The sequence below is a fragment of the Solanum dulcamara genome, chromosome 6 (assembly GCF_947179165.1).
Source record: "Solanum dulcamara chromosome 6, daSolDulc1.2, whole genome shotgun sequence".
Lineage (NCBI taxonomy): Eukaryota > Viridiplantae > Streptophyta > Magnoliopsida > Solanales > Solanaceae > Solanum > Solanum dulcamara.
Window position 1 is genome coordinate 79,567,641 of NC_077242.1, and position 22,296 is coordinate 79,589,936.

The following is a 22,296-nucleotide window of genomic DNA, read 5'->3' on the forward strand; positions in this document are numbered from 1 at the left end:
TTTTTATAAATAAACAGTTGAGTGTTTGGATAAAAGTGTTTAAATGAGGAAAATGATGTGAATTTTAGGGTTAAAAGAATAAAAAGGGTAGTTTGGGAATTTAGTTAAAATATAATGGATATAAAAGTAATTTTCATGGTCAAAGAAAATGACTTTAAGCACTTAGAAAAAAAAAGTTAGGAATTCTAACTTTCCATTTTTGACTGACTTTAAGAATTTTATGACTTAAAATTAGCATTAGACAAACACGTTCAAAAGCTAAAAAGGGGCTTTAAATTGGTTTTGACCAACTTAAAACTCATCTAAACGGGCTCTTAGTAATATTTTTAATCCCATGTAGCCAAATATGTTAATTAAATTCATAAGGTGTACATAAATAAATTAAAGCAGTAGTGATTTTACTAAGTGATGCAACAAATAAAATATTACTATGAGCGACTAGATGATAATAATAAATTTAAACTAACCTATCATATAAATTAATCAATAAAAAACTACGAAAATTCTATCTGTTTTTGTGAACTAATGTCAGATTTGGTGATTTTATTCAAGAAGGTTGATATAGAAATTTTTGTATTCAGCTACTTGTAATACTTAATATTTCTTTTTTAAAGCTACTACATGATAAATTTGAAAGACTTAATTATTGTAGCATTGATGATTTTTATTTTTTTAAAAAATAAAAATAAACATCGTTAACAAGCACTCCAACAGGAAATGTTTTGTCATACTCGTGAAATTGGTTCCATTTATAGGTGTAAATATATCAAAACATCTATTGTATCAAGAAAATCTTATGTAATTGTACAAACAATTAGAAGAAAATCAACAAAAGTAGTTGCATGTATATGCAATGTATCAATTTTGTATAAATAATATGTAATTATATGTAAATCAATTATGTTGATTTATTAAAATTATTTTGATTATTTTTATACGATTTTGTATTGATAATGTGTAATCATGTATATAAAATCAATAAACTCACCTAATTGGTTTAATTATGTTTTAATGAAGAATCAAATCAACCTAACTTATCTACACTCATACTAGCAATTAAATTTGTCAAAATTACCATTTAAGATAATAATTGAAATTAAATTATTTTGGATAATAAATTTTGACTGAATAAACATTTTAGCTGATATTAATTATGGTTAAGACTTTTTTTTGATTAAATTAACGCTAGATCCTTGCAACATTGGATTGTGTTCAAATCCGTTTTCTTTAACTTAAAGGGAAAAAGAAAGACGAAAGGAGCGGGCGTCGAGCATAGAGGGGGAGACTGGAACACCGACGAAACCCTAGCAGCAGAATCTCTCTCCCGGTTAGCGGGAGCAAGTTATCGATCGTTGGCTTTCTTCCATCAGCCCCCGAAAAGATGGTCAGTGCTAGCTGCTTGCTCGACTTCTGTTCAGTTTGATAATTATTGGAGTTCTTCTCCAAGTATAGTCTCGGAAGCAGTGCTGCTTTATCATATTTTTTCAGTTGATTTAAATGAATCAATTCTCTATTTATTGCCTTGATATTTGCGAGTCTACTTATTTTCTCATTTGCTTAGCAGAACAAGCTAGGAATAGGGCGCCGGGACAAAGTTCAGCAGTTTATGACCATAACTGGGGCAAGGTATCTTTTAAAAATGCTAAGTATCTTGATTCGATAACTTCTCTGCTCTAATTTCACAGCGGAATTCTGACTCCGTTGCAGATATAATTTCAATTTCATACTTATAGTTTCTTTTGTCTAATCAAGGGAATTCATTTATCGATCAAATAAACCTGTTAAGGAAAAAAGGGCGATAAGCAGAAACATGTGGTTTGTCTCTTTCTAGATTCACAACTCTATAGACTCTGTTGGAAGCTGAAATGTAGTGTCTTTTAGCTCATCTGCTTATAGTGCTTGTAGTTTGTCTGAGGCACAATTCTTACTAGTTCTCGCCACAATTTTTGTGCAGTTGAAGATTATCATGTCTGTCTAATAAAACTGATTGGAACTGACTACCTTGCGGAGCAAACAATAGATACCAAAATCATACTGCTTGTATGAACAAACAAACTTCGCACAACCAACTTATGTAGAACAGATTCCATATTCTATGCTGATAGATTCCTGACGTTCAAAGCCTATCGTGGAAATTTAAAAAATCATTGTTCCGTATATGAGATTCATACCATCTACTTCCTGCTCTGCTAAATAACATGGCCCCGGATTTATGCTTGAAATTAGGTTCTAACGGCACCATTCCCTATGAGAAATTATGACTTGAGTATCTTCTGGAGGCAGGTCAACTATTGCTGGCTTATCTTAAACAAGATATTCATCTGGTATTGTGCTCAAGGAACAAGAGATCTAATGGAATCTCTACAAAACAGACATAGTAATACAATAATGTTGTCATCATAGTTGGTTGCAACTCCTGGTTAGTAAACTATTTTTAGGCTCCTTCATCCGTGGTTGCTTATACTACGGACCATTGATTGTATTAGATATCATATAGCTGAAACAAATCTTGTTTGTTTCATTTCTGAAACTTTCCAAATAAGAGGGTAACTCAATTAACTCTAAAGATCCCGAACCTGAAGAAAATCCTGCAAACTTTTGGCATGCAAGTTTTATAGCAGTAGGATCATTTTTAATGAACATACCAAATCATTTTGATGAAAATTTCCTTTGGTTCTCTTTGGTGCCAATTGCTAGAAAAGTTTCTCTTATTTTTTTAGTGTTGAAGACATGATCTTGTAGGCAAATATGACTCAGCTAATAGTCTAGACACAAAAGTGCATGCTATTTTTTTTTGGTGATAAGTTAGGTAATTTATATATGAAACCAGCATCAAGTAATTGCTGGTGGTGTGAAACAATTACACCCAAAAATCGGTCCTTACCGACGGTGAAAAGAGTTGGTTGAAATGCAAGAGCACACTAATTTGAAGTCTTTAAGAAAGTATCTAAATCTTAGTTTGAACATTAATGTATCTAAGAACTGAATTTAAGTATAATAAGAGCGCAAGTTCATCACTAATTAACCATTCTCAGTACAAACAAACATTTGGGAGGAGTGAGGAATGTGAATTCAACCCTAAAAACTTAGGGAGATAATTATTTTAGGGGTTGTTTGGTAGCTAGTTAGGAGAGATATTATACATGTATTGGATCCTACTTAAGTAATGCTATGTTTGGTAGTTGGTTAGGACTGTGTATAAAATTAATACGGTATTTGATTTGCAGTTTAGAAATATGCATAATTTATACATGTGTAAGTTATGAGGGAAGTTGTGTATATTTTTATGCGGAATAGAAGATGGATAACCAATTCATAAAAAACTAAACTCTGCATAACTAATTCCGGCATAAAATAATATATAAATTTCTTCATAGCTAATTCATGTATAACTAATACTTGCATAACTCTTGCCAAATGTCAATTAAGTAACAAATTGCAAAAGGGTTAACTTTAAGGAATCAATGATGTTTACTAGTTCTATATATATACATATGAACACATCGTGTTGTCGGGCCAATTCACGCACTTCGACTAATTTCATGGGGTAAAATTACCTTCTACTAGTAAAGGTATCGGGTAACTTTTAAATAACTGGGTGTCTAGGTCACCTTGTGTGCACCTCAACTAATTTCATGGGATACCTCCCACCTCCCACCAGCAACTAGTGTCAAGTAACCCTGTTTATCAAGGCTAGGATAAATGAAAAAAAAATCACCTAATGCTATTTTCTCTATTGGATTTGAACTTGAGACCCCATGGGTTTCAACCCATTTCATTACTAGGCAACGCCCTTGGGTGCAAGGTATCAGGTAACTTTGTCCACTAATACTTGGACCGCCTGGAGGAAATCACCTAGTGTTTTTGCAAATACTAGATATAAATTTTGGAACACCAGGAAAGGTTTTAGCATCATTTAATTGGTCAATATAAGACGAGATAAAGTTCCTTGATGTTATTCTTTTTCGCCCCGGATTTTATAAGTTATAATTTCACCCTTCAACTTAGTTCATAAATCTGTGCAACGCCACACTTGAGCTTTACAGCTCGTGTTGAAAACCATACATAGTTTTAAATTAATTTTAAAGTTTAAGAGTTTGATTTGTGTTGGAGGAGTGTCGCTTTCTTAATTCTGTCAACTCTAAATATCTAATTCTGGAAGTGTTTATTTGCCGTATGTCCTTGCTCTTGTCACTGGATTCCATGGGAAACATCGAAGTTATTTATGCTTGAGCAGTTTAAAGTCTTTAGTTTTTAAAGTTCTGTGGATTAGGTTGCAATGCTTGTGTAGTACACAGTGATAACTCTCCATCATCATATTGTACACAGTGAAAAAGTTGCTCTTCAGGCTTTGAAGGTCAGTGATTGGAATCTTGAAGGAGCATTTGATGTATTTTACAGCCAGTCACAAGTCAAGTCATCTGCTGATACAAGGCGGTTGGGGGAGCTTTACAATAGATACAAAGGCAAGCTTTATATCATACCTATTTCTTAAACAGATACCACTTTTTTGGTTTTGCAATTTGTTGTTTGCTCTTTGATATTACATAGTCGTGATATGCTCTATCAAGAACCAAAAGATTTGAGCTATTCAGATTTAACTTTGTTCTTTTATTCAATATTAGTTTTTGTCTGTGTACCCGTTCATGCCAATGAGTGAAAATACTGGAAGTCCCATAAAGATTATTAAAAATGTGTTTGAATTACAAAATATTAAGTAAAGGAAACTGTGTAAGTTCTTGAAAACAATGAGTGGTGATCCTGTTTAGCTAACTCAACAAAAGAATATCCTACGGAGAGAGGTCCTGGGATGTCTTACTATTATTATCTTGACATAAGGGTTCTGCATCTGCTTTAGAAGCCAGACAAAGTAGCACAAAGTGACATTTAACATAACCATGCTTGCTAGTCTCTAAGGGTGTCAAATTCAGCCCAAACTCATGTCCAACCCAAGTTTTAATGGGTTGGGCATGTGCTACGTTACAAATGGGTTATATTTGGGCACAACTCATCTTAACCCATGGCAAAAGCTAGCCCAAACTCAATCGATAAAGAAGCCCAAATTCCGTCACTTTTCAAATTTCAACCCCAATAATTAGAGCTCAACTCATGACTGTCCAAGATAGTTATAAGTGTTATACTTCCTTCAAGAAATGTTTGAATATGTTATTCTATCAGTCATCTATATTATCTTATTATATTGCAATTAGGATAAATAATATCACGATTCCTTCTAAGAAAGTAACTAATATCAACATCCAATATACAACAATGCTGATATTAATCCAACTCCTCAAAGTTGAGATTAAATGAATCGACTGCGTTTGTTTGGATCACTTTTCAAGCCATTGTTTGAAGCCCACCATTCTTCTGAAGTATATGGATCTGCGTATCGCACATAAGTTCCCTTTTGTGATTGCCAATGGGAGGAGCACTATATGTTCTTTGTGGTTACAAGAGAAGGTGAAAAAGGAAGAGGATATCATCAGTAAAGGTGGACGGGTGCTCCTTGTTGGAAACAATTGGGGAAGGGGATATTAAAGAAGCTGTGAGGATGTGCTTGAAATGGAAGGGGAAAGAGGAAGTGGGTGTTATTTTTGGGGGTGATTGGGGCTGAAGAAGGGGACAAGGAGTTGATGCTGGTGTCAGGAATAAGAGAAGAGTTTGCAGTTGATGTGGATCATCTGGAGAGAGAGAGAGAGAGAGAGCGAGAGAGATATGAGGGCTTACGAAGGAGTAGAAATGAGCATTGGGCGGTGGAGGAGTAGCCTCAGAGCACTTGTTTATTTTTGGTGCACCCATATGGTTCCAGGATGTATAGAGAATAACTAGGTGTTTTTTGTAAAGAACCATATCATTTTGTAGGTTCTTTACTTTTTGGTATACTTCTTGTATACGACCACTTTTGGCCTTTTGATTAATATAACTGTTTACCTGATTAAACAAAGGAAAAAGAGAAGGGTTTGCACCGAGAAGAAGTGGAGGGGTGTGGGTTGGTGAAAGTTGAGCAGCAGAGAGGCATTGGGGTTCTATTTGTTGGGAATGTGTTGCCTCCTATGTGGATTTTGTATATGTCCCGAGTGTAGAAATTAAGGGAAAGCATTTTTGGCCTTATGACTATCAATCAAGTATGTAGATTCTGACCTTTACTAAACAGTCTTAAAAACAAATTTGGGAAATGGACACTATTTGCTATGTAGTTGTATGGTTGTAAACAAAAACAGCCTAGAGTGTTACTGGAAATTTAAAGTAGACTATTTGCATCCACATGCATCTTTTATGACTATTGCGGAACATCTGGTTTGTGTTTCACCTTGCATTTTCTTACCAATCATCCTTTTTTTGATGGACATTCTTTTCTTTTGTAGACCCGTATGCTGACATGATTTTGGCTGATGGGATTAGCCTCTTCTGCAATGACATTCAGGTGGGTTAGTCTAGTTGATTAATCTAATGAGTCAAGGGCCGAAGCCTAACACACCACCATCATGGTGGAGCTTTAAATTAAAATAAAAAAGGCTACTTATTATACTGTTATTGTTGTCAGACAAATTTTGTTAAAATGTTTGTGGTTTTAGCTGGTTGTATAATTTCCTTTTCAAACTTGCTCTAAATTTCAAGTTGTATTAACATAATGATGTGTAAATAAATTGCACTTTTAGCTTCTCCTACCTATTTTCTGTTAAAGTTTATTTCTTATAATGTTTGAGTAAATTTTAACTCTCTTGATTTATTGTCAGGTTGATCCTCAAGATATAGTTATGGTATGCACTATTAACTTTACCCTCTTATCTGCTTTTCTATTTCTGTTTCTCTATTCCCCTTTAAGGATTTATTTTGGAAGGAGGATTTGGCTCAAAGAAGATGTTTGTCAATAGAATTTGTGTGAAGAAGTAATTGTATTGAAGAAACTACCATTTATTATACTTTAAGCTCCCATTTGACCATAGATTTTGAAGTTGAAACTTGAAAATTTGAGCTTTTGAAGTTGTGAATTTTGGAATTTGATGTTGTGTTTGGACATGTATTTTACTTGGAATAAAATATTTGAAGACTAGATTTGAAAATCTGATCAAATTTCATGGTTAAACAGATATTTGAAAATAAATTTTCAAAATCTATGGCCAAATGCTAGCTTAGAATGGGCCATATGGCTTTTAAATTTTATGGTGATGCGATTAGCCTATACTTAATCAAACCCGATACTTGTCTCTGTTTTCAGATGATTCACTACCAAAAGAATGGCATCACTATAAAATTGAAGCCGAACAACCAATTATGTTTTTTGAATAAGATGGTAGTCTCACCCTACTTAGTGGTCAATTTAATAATCCAAACAAGTAATAAAAACACAGAAAGATTAAAGGGAAAAGGGAAAAAACATTTAAGAGTTGCCTGATATTTGATTGACATAAAAGATTGAATTCAATTACAGTTGGTTCTTTCATGGCACATGAAAGCTGCAACCATGTGTGAATTCTCCAAGCAGGAGTTCATTGGTGGATTACAATCTCTCGGGTAAGCCTAGCTAGGTTAAGACCTGTCGACTTCTATAGTATTATCTCTTTTAAGCTGTCAGCTACAAATGTTAGATGTTTGATCTAATGAAGCCGTCTCCTTAATGGCAGAATAGATTCATTGGAAAAGCTCAGAGAAAAATTGCCATTTATGCGTTCAGAGATGAAAGATGAACGTATGTGATGACATGGAACTTTCTTTATGTTGTCAAGGATGTTTTTGCCTTGGTTTGATGGTTTCTTATATCAACTCTAAATCTAGATACAAGCTCTTTGAACATTTGATTTCATTTTGTTTAATCAGATGAAAGGTTTCTAACCTTTAATTTTTTATTTTACTTTGTTCAGATAAGTTTCGAGAGATTTACAACTTTGCTTTCAGCTGGGCAAAGGAGAAGGTTAGTCATACTGATCCCTCACCTTCCCCTTGCTAATTCGAAGGCCATTTGAGTTTTTGCTTGTTTGAGTTGATCAAATATGAATTAAGAATATTTAGGCTCCTCCTTCCTTCTTTAATCCCTCTTTTGTGCATTCATTTCATTTTGTTAAATACCAATAATATTGATAATGGTATCCATGAAACAGCAACAAGTCACTTGTTTCATGACCATTTTGAAGTATTTCTTTTTCTTTTATCTTTTCTGTTTTCAGTTAAAATCAAGATCCAATGTAAGTTTCTCAACTTGGTACCACAATACTGGAGATATTTAAGCCTGTATACTACTTATTCTAATAAATGAATGGCTGTATTTCAAAAGCTACTTGGCTTCTTGGCTTTTTTTTCCTCTTTTTTTTTTGAACAGGTAACATTTTTGTGTATTAATAACAATCTACGCAAAGGGTGTGTAGTCCCCCATATTTACATCCTGATGATCAAAAAAAAAAGCTCCTAGTCCTTAATCTTCTCATAAGGAATCTAGTACATCATAAATTGATTCTAACTCTTCCATTAAGCTATGTTTACACCAAAAAAGGAAAAGCCCTAAATATTTCTTCTTTAGTTTTTTGTATACTAATGGCTTTGTCTTCAAACAAACTTGGTTTCTTTCTCCCCACACAGTCCACCAAATGCAAGCTGGGACAATTTTCCATCTCTTTCTGATTGGAGGGATTGGTATCACTGTTCCAGCATTTCAGAACCTCAGATACTCTTCCCAGCATAGTCCCGCTAATGCCCCTCAAGTTAATGAAAATCTTCCACAACTGGTCAGTCCAGCTGCAGTGAAGAAAGAGATGAGAGATTGTCTCTGCTTCCTTAGCACAGAGAAAACACCTTGAGCAAAGATTGAAACCTCTCCTCATGAGTTTATCTTGTGTGAGTACAACTTCTCTAGCTAGCAACCAAGAGAAGCATGCAACTTTGTGGGGGATCTTAACCCTCCAGATCATCTTCCAAGGCCAAGTCCCACTCTGATTGTTTGAGGTTGTGAATACTTTGTATGCTGCTTTCACTGTATATTTTTTCTGCTTATTCCTTAATCATATCAAGCAATCTGCCTCAGTTGATGTTCCTTTGAAGTGTTCTAAAGTTTCAAAAAAGCTTGCTAGTCTATCAATTTCCCAGTCATTTAGAGCTCTTCTGAAACTCAAGTTCCACCCCTGTTCATCTGAAATCATTTCAATTGTTGAGTTTTGTTGTTGATTGAGGGAGTATATGTCTGGATAGAGCTGCTTTAGGGGGCCTTGCTCTATCCATTTATCATTCCATAGATCTACTTTCCCTCCATTACCAACGCTGAACATGGCTTTTGGTAGCAATTTTGGCCACAAGTTCCTTATGGATTTCCAGAGACCAACTCCATAAGGACTATTGCTCACTTTGGTAGTCCATCTTCCATCCATACCATATTTCTTTCTGATTACCTTCTTCCGTAAGGGCTGGTATGATTGCTTTTAACTCTTGATGTGGGTTCAGAGGCATAAGAGGATCTAAAACAAACCAATCCACCTTTTCTAGGGCTGTCACAATTCTCAAATACTTTTGAATTCCAAAGGAAAATTGTCATTAACCACACACGGCTTTAACCGTTTATTTTCTTTTTCCCTTTTTTGGTGAGAAAAGACACAATATGAGATCTATTTCTTTGAAAACTGCTTTAAAAGTTTTAAATGTTATACGTGCACGGCATGTCAATGCATGCTTGCCCAAGACAAAGCAAGGAAGAAAAATGACTTTTTGGTCAATGTTAAAGGCTTAAAGCTTATGTCTTGCTAGTAACCAACAAAAAGTATAAAGGTTTGCTTATTCAACTAACATTTCCTTGAGCTCTTGGATAAATAATTCATTCCATAGATCTACTTTCCCTCCATTGCCAATGCTGAACATGTTTTTTTTTTATGACCGTGGTGTACGAGCCACTTTTGCGCACCTCGACTAATTCCACGGGATACCTGGCACCTTTGATCAGCAACAGCTACCAGGTAACTCTGCTCACCAAGGCTAGGGTAGATGAGAAGAATCACCTAGTGTCTTTTTGGTCTCTGTTGGGATTCGAACTTGAGACCTCATGGCTCTCAACCACTTCATTGACCACTAGGCCACACCCTTGGGTTCTATAGTTGTCTTTTTTTATGTCATCTGAAGTTAGATATTGGAGCCCTGGATGGATTATCCGTAAATTCTTTCTCCAATGTTTTTGGATGGAAAAGTTGGATATCTAAGATTGGCAAATGTGCCCCATACCTGTGGTCATTTTAACACCCTTCTGATTTGGCATTGTGAAGATGTTTATTCTACTTTAAAATATTTCAATTCCGGGTGATGTGATATGCAATGAGGTATATGCTGGTAGATGAGAACTGCAGGGTTAACATATATGAGAAATAGTGCTGCCTGTATGAAGTTTTCTCTTTACCTCAATGATGGTGAAGGGGAAAATGGAAAACAAATATTGGTCAGTCAGAGATGTTTACAAAAAAGGCTCATGTTTGCAGTCCTTCACGTAAAGAAAGAAACTGTATAAAGTTAAAACAACTCTGTAACAGATAGCTGAGAAGATCAAAACTGCAAAATGAAAAATCTCAAATCCAATTTGCAGCAACTTTTTTTGTTTTCTGCTCTTCGTTACTTTGTATTAGTTCTGCATACTGCTTTCTTCAACCAGGAAGCTCTCGGTATTGAGCCTGATATCTAAATTATTAAATTGTGGTGTTTTGGGAGGAGAATTTCTGAAGTTTCTCCAGTTTGCCTTTGTAATCCTACTTTGTTATTGGAAGGGAGTGGGAGTACAGTATCATTTTTTAGATAAGAACCTCATCTTCTGAAATTTCAGGGTCAGAAATCTTTGGCCTTGGACACGGCTATTGGGATGTGGCAATTGCTGTTTGCTGAAAAGGACTGGCCATTGGTTGAGCATTGGTGTCAGTTTCTGCAGGTAGTAGAAAGGACAGGAAGTGCTGAATTTTGTTGTTCACTGGATTCTGTTGAAGTGCTTGTCTGCAAATGATTTCTCTCTTTCCCTTTGTTTCTGCTTCTGTATCTATCTTTGGTCTTTATTACCACAAACTTAATCTGATCTGTTCTTAGAAGTGAGTGTCTGCTTAAAGAGGATGCCATAACTCACCTGTACTCCCTACTTTGATCTTCCCCACGTAATTCAGGCAAGGCATAACAAGGCTATTTCACGGGATACTTGGTCTCAGCTCCTAGAATTTGCAAGGGTAAGTTACTCTTCATCTACTTTAGAGTATTAGCTTTTGAAGTCACCCACCATGCATCCATTACCACCTCCCCACCTTCCATCTCTCGCTTCTGTCTTCATGTTAAAGTTTTACATCAGTATATATTACCTAAGTTGACATTTGTGATTATCAATGCAGAATGTGGACCCTGCGTTATCAAATTATGATGCTGAAGGAGCTTGGCCATATCTTATAGATGAATTTGTTGAGTACTTGACTGAAAATAATATCGTCCAAATTGGTCAAATGAGTGATTGGAGCCAGAAATGCTGATGGTTTACCCCAGTTGCTACCGTGCTGTGTAATGTTATTGTTTGGTGTTTGAACTGTTTCCAGTTTTCAAGAACAAATTCATGTACAAAATACGCAAGGACATGAGTCATGACTACTCTAAATGCAAAGTTATTGTTGACTGATTTGGATTTCTTGGACAAATTAAGGACTTGTACATGGGATGAGCCCCAGGAGAAGCAAAAAAATGGAGGAGCCAATGTTATTTCCTGACACTTGTCTAACAATGTAAGAGTCTCGAGCTAACTTCCATATTCTATTATTTGTCTCCTCTGGTTGATCATCCAAAATAGAAAGTAACAAAAAGAAATGAGTTGTTGGAGTAACCCGTATCACTAGGTTCTTGAACTCAATTGCACTCTGAAATGTAAACCAAAGCAGTGCATTAACATCCCATAGCTATGCCAAATACTACTTTTGTTTGCACTAAATTTTGCAACATCATCTGGCTGTTATTCCTGTATTTCATTTGGTCGCTGCAACTAAGGCCATGTGCTCTATGAGGTCCAACACTCGATTACTGCTGAATTAAAAAAAAGGTCCAACAGAATAGTCCACGATTATATGATACCACAAGATTATGATAAGTTTCTCTGCATTTTATATTTCCAACTAAAATTTCTTTTCTTGGAATGGGGATCACGGCCGCAGAGAGAGGAGCCCTCTAATACGAAGCTGAAAAACACTCTTGGCATAGATTTGCAGAAGATGAATTTTATTGTCCAACTGCAGATAACCGTTGCATCTTCTTAGTTCACATCAACTTGTTCAAGTGTAGATATTGCTACACGAGAATGGTCGTAGATAAAATTAACCAGGGAACTGCTTGGATGCTATTTTAAAGTGATTGAGGAAGAAGGTTCAATAATTATTACGGCAGATTGAGAGAAGCAAATACACAGCTCTAACAAGTTGAACTAGGGATCATGATGTTCTGCTCCTCGCCAATCTTAATGAATTTGCATGCACGTACACTTGTCATTATTATTAAATTAAACCCTCAACAATACCAAGCGCTTCATCATGAACCACCAAACAACATCATGACGTGGCCTGCTCTGCAAGCAAACCTTAATTAATTTACAAGACAATTATATTAGACACTCCATATATTCATGGTGCATGGGTGGTGCCAAGAAGGTTGTAATCTCAGCTCCAGTACCAGCTGATGCGCCTATGCATCAACCTTCCTGCTCCTTGTCAAGTATATATTAACCGAGACTCAAATCTATATACATAAGTTTTAAAATAACTAATTTTGGGAAAGCACATTTATCCCCTATTACTATATAAAATTTGAGCATGCCTAATTTCATGTTGATAACTATTTATTGCATTAAATTTTTGTAAATATGGTAGACCTTGAATTGATTAATATGTTTATATATAGAGCTTAATTTTACATCCAAAAAAAGAGAATTATTTCAAATATATGTTTCTCTATACAAATACAACAATATCAACTAATTCTTTTTATTTAACTTTTAGTTATTTATTCGCAAAATAGGAAATGTTAAATTATGTAAAACAAATTAAGATAATATAGTATCTAATAAAATGTAATATATGAATGAACTCTTGCTCTAAAATGCTAAAATAGCTAAATATATGTTTCTCTATACAAACACAACAATATCAACTGATTCTTTTTATTTAACTTTTAGTTATTTGTTTGCAAAATAGGAAATGTTAAATTATGTAAAACAAATTAAGATAATATAGCATCTAATAAAATGTAATACATGAATGAATTCTTGCTCTAAATTTAAGAAATGCACATAAATATCTTTAACAATATTAATAAAGACAGTAAAAATATACATTTCCACAAAACTTGCAAGTTTAAAATTTCTCTGTTAATCACAAACCTTCGATATTCAACATCTTACTAGCTTCATTTATAGTTTTGTTCATCTGCACACAGGAAAAAAAATATTCAATATACAAAATATATTAGAAACAAGGCCTAAACATTATATGGTTTTATTGAAGAACTATCATACATATACAAAGAGAAAGAGTAGATTGCATGAATATCTAAAATATTATAATAAAAAGTGGTTCTCGATAGTTTCTGAATAACCAAACAAAATGACCTCTCACAAAAAGACTAACAAGTTATATTGTTAGATGCCTAATATAATATTTATTACTCCTATATGATTATCAGAAAAAAGTTATATTGTTATAGGGGACTTGAACTCAGCTTTCCATTGGTATAGAAGAAGCCAATGGGAGACAAATTTGATGGAATGCAAGCAGCTGCCAGCTGCATATGTGCAATCGATTTGCAACAAAAAAAACGACATTAGTGAGCTAATATAAAAAGAAAGTAAAAAATAACAAAAACAATTTATTACAGAGACCATTCAATACTCTTTAATATTTGTTTGGGATTCCAATTAGTAAACTTTGTAGCGTTTCAAATGGATACCACGTACCATCTGCATTAAATCCCTATACAACAACAAAAAAATATATTAAAAAATGAACGAAATACTACTATATTATCTCGTTATTGGGATAAGTGGAAGAAACTTAACAGCACTCAAACCATTAATACTAGAGATTTCTTAAAATTTGAAGGCATCATTAAAGTATATTAATAAAGAAATAATCAGATGAATTTGGTGTACACATCAAATTATTTTTTGGACATAATGTCCTAACTTTGAATCTAGCAGCTTCCACTTTTAATTTAATAATATATATGATTTTTAGGGTAAACAAACAGTTTTGTAATTAATATAAGCATGCTATTAATTCATAAACGGTGAAGCAGAAAGCGTGTGTAGTACGTGTAAGCAAGTGGAATGTGAGAGTCCAACTAACTAACTAACATCAACCGATTCGAGCCCTCTTTTGTTTCTTTACGTACATACATGGATACATAGATAGATAGAGGGAAAGCAAATTAAGAAGGGCATAATCAAATTTTAACCCATCTCATCGGAGGCAAAGAGGGCTCTCTCCTCTCTTCCTCCGATCAGATCCTCCTCTGGTTCTGGTACCTTTCTCTCCGCTTTTTTCTTTCTTTCATGAATTAATGAAAAAGTAATGAATGCATTCAATTTTTCATACAACCTGCATTCCTCCTTTTCAAAAATGATCATTTCTATATTGAAAATGTCTTGTATTTAAACGTACATAGAATTAAGCTTTGTAACGACTTTGGCAAAACACTAACCGATTGTTTAGGTACATTCGGAAATGTATGTCCTGATGAATTTTTGTGAATCATGACTAGCTAGTATTTTTCATTCTTACTTGCAGATCTTCATGCTTCCTCCTATATTGTTGGATAATTAACTCCAAAAATATAATGGCTTCGGTTAGCTTCAAATACTGGGATGATTGTGTGGATCCTCATGATCTGGAAGCTATGTGGATCGATCCAGACGTTAGAGCCGAATGGCTTAATGCTGGAGAAACTAAGGGATCAAAAGTCCACCTCTCACGTGATCCTGATGGTCAGCCTTATCTAACACAAACAGAAATGAAGGTTGAGCTGTTTAGACTAAACTACCCTCTAGCTACATGCTAATACTATTTCCTCTATGTAACCAACAATGTCCGTCTTTAGCTTCTGGATTCCTCTGAAAAGTTCGCCTGCAAAAGCTATTTTTGACAATTTTTCCTTATATTGTTCTTTATGCAACTTGTGTTGGATTTTGTCTTTACAGGCAGTAGCAGGTATTATTGTCCGAAGGCATTTTGTATCGCAGATTGATTTGGTATGATTTCCATGATCTAGAAGATATGTATTATTACTACATGTTATACAGAATCAGTGGCCAAATTTAGCAAGTATTGAATTACTTAAAACATTGTTGCCTAAAAATTTCTCTTCTCTTGGATGGAAAAGAGAACTGTATTATTGATGAAGTTGGAGGGGGATAGCCAGTCATTGCATTCCCTATTTTCAAGGGGTTATGATAGTTTAAATGTGGATGAGATAAATTGATGAGTCATCTAAACATAGCATTAAAGTCTCGTTTAGTAGATCTCTGATCTCTCTAAGGAAGACCTTTTTAATCATCAACAACTGAAACACTCAAGAGTGTTTTTTTTTTTTCAATTTCCTCTTCAACTGAATCCCTACTGCTATCTTGGAGCTGACACTTAATTCATGTTAACTTGTGGATGACCTTGTTTTCTCCTCAAACTTGAATGTCACTACTTCTTGTTCACCGCATATATATATATATATATGTACATGTGGATGTATATATATATATATATAGTTGATGGAGAGTTTTGAGTGTATGCTATGTTGCTATTTTCTACCATTACACGCTTTGCACAAGTTGCATTCCATGGAGTCTAAGTCTGGAATTTTAACAAGTACATAATTTTTCTCCTCTAGAATCTTTCGTTGTCTCAACCTGCAATTATTGTTAGGTTGCTCAGTCAGAGGATGAATCAATTGAGTTTAGAAATTATCAATATTTTCTCCGTAGTTCTCCTATGAGGTGTCCTTTCCATATTTTCAGGATATGCTTTGCTCTATTGCTGAGCTTGAAAGTGACCGGCGGCTTCTTGCAACACGGTACAATAAAAAGTCAAAAGAGATTACTATGGGAATTATGCAGATTTTGCCAAAAACTGCAGACTGGCTGGTGAGGTATTTGATTTTCCTTTTCCTTCTTGAGATCACGGGGTATTATGAGTATCTTACCAAAAACTGAGGACTTGTCTTCTTTTTCTTTTTTGATTGAAATAAGCTTAAGTTACAATTTGTTTCAGTGATTTGGGTTACCGAACATATGAGGTGGCAATGGATTCAAAACTTCTTTACAAGCCTTTTGTAAATGTATATCTTGGAGCTGCATATCTTAAGTGGTTATCAAATTATGAACAAAAGTAAGTTCATATGGTTATTTGTTCTTGTAGTATCTTCTTTCTATTTCTTGTATTAGTGCTAAGGAATCCTAAAGATTTTGTACCTAAATGCCTAACTGTGGAGCTTTATGAGCAGAGAGAGAAGTGAAGAGTTCATGGTGAGAGCTTACAAGGGTGGTACTAAGAAGGCAATTCACAAGTCCACTTTACCATTTTGGAGAAGTTATCTCTCCGTCAAAGAGACCCTGCCATCGAGGTAGTTGTTCACATGCCATGATGTCGTTTCATTCTTATCATTATTTTGTCTGAGTTTAAATGAAATTAAGGACAGTAGAGTGCACCCTTGTGGTACTATATGGTTTAATGTAGTGGGATTTATATCATATAAGCAAGTTGTATGTGGAAGAACTCTGCCGTAGGTATATACCATTTCTGAAGACGTGTTTCCAAAAAAATAATCAGGGGCTTTATCATCTATTGACCTTCTGTGATTTTATCTCTTGTGGATATACTAAAAGAATTGAATATACTATTTACTGAAAAGTTTCACAGTGAACAAATTTCTTGAGTTCAGTCACCTGTAGTATTGTCCACAACTCTCTACATATGATACCAAATGACCCAACATGATGCCAACTTTGCACTTGGATGCAGAAAATAGTATAATCTCATGTGATACTCAGGTACCACTTTAGTCTGAGGAATCAATGTCTACTAGAGTTCATAAACCTCCCTATTAATTAGAACAACATCAGGTCTTACTAGTTACTACACCAGAGGAAGCATAGTTTGAGGAAGAGTCCTGATCAAAATTTTCATTGATGGACTAATTTGGGAAGGTAACTAAGAAGTCTTGTGAGTATTTCAATTGGAGGTCCTTGTATATTGTGACATCCTGATGAGTCTTACACAGAGACTTGATCTTCAATTGGGAAGATATACAGAATCTGTTGTATAAATCAAATAAGGTTGGGTTAGAGCCAAGTAGAAATGAGGCTTGGAATTGTTGCAATCTATATGAACAGTCTCTTATCATGTCTAACTTCTGATAACGTGGTATTGGGGATAGTGCTATTTGAAAATTAGGTAGCAAGGATGTGATGGGAGCATCTCTCTAGTCTCAAGCCTCCATGAGCCATCTCTAGATTTTTATTACCTGTCAGTCCTTGACGAGGATGCAATCTTGGTAAAGAGTTGACACCATTTTTAGTCTCACATTTGGGTGTATTCCTTTGTAAAACTGAATCTTCTGCTTGAGCTATTTTATGAATCTTTCATCAGTTTTCTTGATTGATAACACTTCCCTAAGATCTCAGCAAAGGACGATCACCATTTTTGTCATAGTAAGAAGCAGGGAAAGTCATGCCATGGTTAAAAGGGTCATCTGAAAACTAGTGACAAAGTGAAGGCATACTCTTTAGGCACCTTAGGTTCATGAGAAGGTTAAATACTACTGTAGGGTAGGCATACTCTTATTAGGTACCTTAGGTTTATGAGAAGGTTAAATACTACTGTAGGTACATGATTGTGTCAGTATGCAAGATGACTATCTTCTTGACAATTTACATGAACTGAGTAGATGCTTTTGATTTATACATACTGCCATTTTTTAATAAGTAAATGGATGATGTACTTGTTCCTAATATATGCTATACTAAATTACTTTTTGTAGGAATATCTTTGACGTCAATCCTTTGCCCCCTTCAGCATCTGCTTCTGGAGTTCCTGAAAAGAAAGGTCGTGTGAACATAACTAATAAAGCATTCATCTTCTCTGTCTCTCTCTCTCTCTCTCTCTATATATATATATATATATATATATATTTCTTGTTCTTGCAAAGTGCGTATAACCATTTATGTGAGAATGATCAGTATGATAGCTTAAATGTGGTGGGAGGGTGTGAAGCCTCATTACATTCTCTATATCACTTCATTGAGTGACTTAAGCAAGTGAAAAATTAGTACATTTGTCCAATTCAGTGTATGCCTATCTCTTAACGGCTATAGAGACTTAAAGAGAAGAAAATCAGATGTTTGTCATGCAACACTTTGTATGCTTGGACATTCTATGGCTATAGTGACTTAATGATATAAAATTAGCATGGTCATCATGTGACACTTATGTACAAATATTTTATGTTTTCTGAGAGATAGTTGATCATTGATGTTAAGAAATAGCTAGCATATCTTAAATGTGATGGGAAGGGCATGAAGCTTGATTACACACTCTATTCTGTTTATTCAATGCCTTATGACATGAAGTGAATGTGAATTTTTCAGGTATTCTTTTGAGTTTATTTCATGGATAAATTAGAGTGAGATCTCTAATTTGTATGCTCTATAAACACACTTCAGTTATGGTGAAAATTTTCCTCCTCACCCTTTAACATAGGCATAACTAGATGAACCACATAACTCTCCGGGTTTCTACTTCTCTTATTGTATTATTGTACTTTGACTATCATTCTATGATCAAAAGTATTACTTGATCCTCCACAATGTAACAAACTGTTTCCAAACCTAGAGGCACTTTGTTCATATAGAGGTATGGTACACACTTATTTGTACATTTTTATTGTGTGTCCCCATAAGCTCAGAATGTTGACAATGTATACGGTGCAATTATGTGAGTTCTCTTGTATGCCCTAGCATTTTTGGGGTTCCAGTGGATGTGAGTCAAGTTCACCTGTATCCCTAGCCACTTGTGAGTTTGCAATGAGTTCTCCTATGTACGTAGTCATTTGTAGGGTTACAATGGATGGAAAGTGAGATCTTAACCTTGTTGAAATTTCTTAGTCGATGTTATCCAAGTTGGAGAACTCTATTGTGTTATAAAAAGATGGGGATTTTTGAGAAAAATATGTATAATTTTTTCTATTAGCATTTGGTAAGTTGTTTGGTTGCAACTTTTTGCAAGTTTGAGAAAGTTTACAATTTGATTAGAACTTTGAGTAAGATGATGACAATCTGAAGTTAGTTTGCGACTTGATTTCAAAGTCAATATCTCACACATAAGTGATCAAGTTGACAATTTGAACTGGTGAAAGATTCACCCTGTAAATAGCCACCTTTTGCTAATTGTTAGTCATGGAACAACAACAACATACCTAGTGTAGTACCACAAATGAGGTCTAGGAAGAGTAGAATGTACGCAGACCTTTGTTAGCCATGGGATTCAAAAGTAAAAAAATGTAAATGACGGGTGGAGAGAGTTCTCTTGTAATCTGAGGAGTTGAGAGAGTTTTAAGTAGACTGAGAAAATCATGAGAAATATTAAAGAAGTGTTAGGATAAATTTGTACATTCCTTGTCTACTCTTTCTTTCTAGTATTTTGGTTATGATTATTTTTTAATATTCTATTTTACGCGTCACAACAATTAGGAATTGAGAATCTATATCTTAAGATCAAAGAAGGGTCTAGCTGTTGGACGAAATTCATTAGCTAATTAGTATATTAAGTGGTTTGGTTAGAGTGAATTACGCTGCATATCTTTTGGCTAAAGTGAAACTCATCCTCCTTGACCTGGGTGATACAAGTATAATTGGCTGTAGCATATAACACTGTGTCTCAATTTCTGTAACTGTTATTATCATATTTTGTCTGTCCTGTGTCAACCAAAAGTGCCACTCAATATTTTCCGCAGGGTAACAATCTCTTATATGTTTTTTTTCACTCGGTGAAGGTCCAGTCAATACAACTTGGGACTCTAGAACTTCCGCAGAAGACATGGAAGAAATGTGGAATCATCCCTGTGTGAGCAAGGAGTGGGGCAAGTCAGGGGAGAAAAGAGGCCATGTGCGGTTTTCTCATGATACTGAAAAGAGACCATATCTTTCTCGGGTAGAACTGAGGGTAAGTATGCATGGTTAGTATGCGTAGAACTGTAAAATCTAGTAAGAGTTGTTGGATGCTTCCAGTCCCGGAGATTATGCCATTGACTTCGATGTCTTCAATTGTCAAAACTAGCTGTGTTTTCCAGTTTAAACTGCTTGCACCAATTAGACTTGACAAACTGTAAGATCATTTCTAGTTATATCTTGATAAACTGGAAAGATGGAGAGCTACTTTGCAATCCACAATAATTGCAGCTTGTAAGCATTTTACTTCTATTTTGAGTATTTTCATTTTGAGAACTTAGTATGCCTTACATCTGTTAAAGGGTAAACGTATAACGTTTGAGTTTTGATGAAAACAGGTTCCTTAATCTACTCATTACTAGAGTTGTTTGGATATCAATATTTTGCAAGTTCTTAATTTCTAATTGATCTGAATTTCTGACATATCCATCTTGTTGCAGGCAGTTGCAGAAGTAATTGTTTCAAAATACTTTAGCACAAGAGGGCTGAAACCTGTAAGTGGGTACATCTCTTCTGAGCAAGAAGCTACTGAAGTGATTAAAGTTAACGAATAATACAGTATTATTTGTTGTAAAAGCTCTGCAGAGATATCTATGAATGTAAAAGAGCGGTTAAGCTCAATTTTGGACAATTGAACAGGAAAAATTTGGATGTAAATCTGTAATCACATTTATAATTCTAGAGAGATTCGTTGATAGAAAGAAGAGGGGTAGAGGATTTCAAATTTCATGCCACACCTGGCGATTTTAGTATATCGTATTGGTTAGTTTTCAATCTAAAGGAATTATTTTTTCGACCATCTAAAAAGATTGATTGCTAGAAGAATGCTTGTGTTTGTTCTTCCCTCTTCCACCACTTGGTAGAAAGAGGAAACATAATGATGATATTTCCTTCTTATTGCAGACTGTCCTATGTGCTGTTTCTGAGATCGTGACCATGCGTTTTGTTGAGGGAATTGGACAGCGTACTGGATTAATGGGAATTGACTATCCCACGGCACGCTGGCTTTACAAGTATGTGACCAATACCTTCCTGTAATAAAATGTCATTTTGGTCTGGTCTAGTTTACGATTTACTTTCCATTTCATTTATTCTTTAGCAATTTGGTAACCTATGCTCACTTTGGTTAAGTTTCTCTAATATTAGACTTCCAAAATCTATTCTCTCAGAGTTGCTTAACTAATTTGACAGTTGAAGTAAGAAAAGAAACGGCACAGAAAGCCAATGAGATAAAATAATTCAGGACTAATGCGTCTTCCAAACTTCTTGTTTAACATGAAAACTAGGGACTTGGGCTACAAGGCTTACAAAGTGGAGTCAGTTGAGGATCTTACAAAGCCATTTGTTTCCATGTACTTTGGCGCGGCCTATGTGGCTTGGCTATCCAAGTACGAGGGAAGGTAAGTCCTCCATTGTTGGTACTCACTGAATTGGAACTACGAGTTACTACTACTACTACTACTATATGTATATATATAATTGATTGAATGATTGATTTCTGTGCCAAATATTTACTGTTAGAGAAAGGAGTCTCCAGTTTGTTGTCCAGGCTTATCTTGCTGGACCACAGAATGTGAACCTGCAGGAGACCGGTCCTATGTATCTTAGATTTGAGGAAGCACTGAGCCGTTATGAAGATTTAAAAAGGTAGGCATTCATTAGTTATAAGTATTTCTGATTGATTGACCAAATGACCTTGAATTCTGATGAAGGTTTGTATTTTCAGGGAAGCAGCAGGTAGTTGTAATATTTTGTGAGCTCGTGGTACTACTACCAAGTCCAACTATTTCACCAAATCCTTGAATGGTTGCTTAACAATATAGAAAGTAAATATTTGCAACAGCACCAGTGCAATGTACAATATTCCATCCAGTCTTACATTGTTATGTAAATTTTCCCTCATGTATTTGTGTCATAGTAAAATATAACTTCACTTATACGGTCTTACTATTATGTTGAAAAAATTTGTATTATAGTAATACTTTGACTACTTTTCTTAAAATAAAATTGTGCAAATAGAGCTTTGTTTATATAAAAGGTCTAGAGAAATGGGAGAGGGTTTAAAAATTGCTTTAAGTCATAAGTTGAAATTTCCAACGTGATATCTA

General features: G+C 34.8%; 2 protein-coding genes across 3 annotated transcripts; both read left to right on the forward strand.

Moving 5' to 3' along the window:
• Positions 1–1,199: 1,199 nt before the first annotated feature.
• Positions 1,200–11,702, forward strand: LOC129891653 (uncharacterized). The gene is made up of 11 exons (XM_055967085.1): positions 1,200–1,384; positions 1,565–1,626; positions 4,330–4,466; positions 6,369–6,427; positions 6,741–6,764; positions 7,436–7,518; positions 7,629–7,693; positions 7,866–7,915; positions 10,790–10,891; positions 11,118–11,177; positions 11,337–11,702. The coding sequence occupies exons 1-11, from the start codon at positions 1,382–1,384 to the stop codon at positions 11,469–11,471; spliced, it is 780 nt and encodes a 259-aa protein (XP_055823060.1). The 5' UTR covers positions 1,200–1,381; the 3' UTR covers positions 11,472–11,702.
• Positions 11,703–13,994: 2,292 nt separating this feature from the next.
• On the forward strand, positions 13,995–22,179 carry LOC129891654 (uncharacterized). Of its 2 annotated transcripts, none has more exons than XM_055967087.1 (13): positions 13,995–14,496; positions 14,763–14,991; positions 15,173–15,223; positions 15,983–16,113; positions 16,236–16,352; positions 16,468–16,587; positions 18,004–18,068; positions 20,020–20,183; positions 20,629–20,682; positions 21,092–21,201; positions 21,475–21,588; positions 21,710–21,835; positions 21,915–22,179. In XM_055967087.1, the coding sequence occupies exons 2-13, from the start codon at positions 14,812–14,814 to the stop codon at positions 21,943–21,945; spliced, it is 1,263 nt and encodes a 420-aa protein (XP_055823062.1). In that variant the 5' UTR covers positions 13,995–14,496; positions 14,763–14,811; the 3' UTR covers positions 21,946–22,179. The 2 variants fall into 2 exon arrangements, with proteins under 2 accessions (XP_055823062.1, XP_055823061.1); XM_055967086.1 differs by having other exon boundaries at positions 13,996–14,496; positions 20,014–20,183.
• The last annotated feature ends 117 nt before the right edge of the window (positions 22,180–22,296 follow it).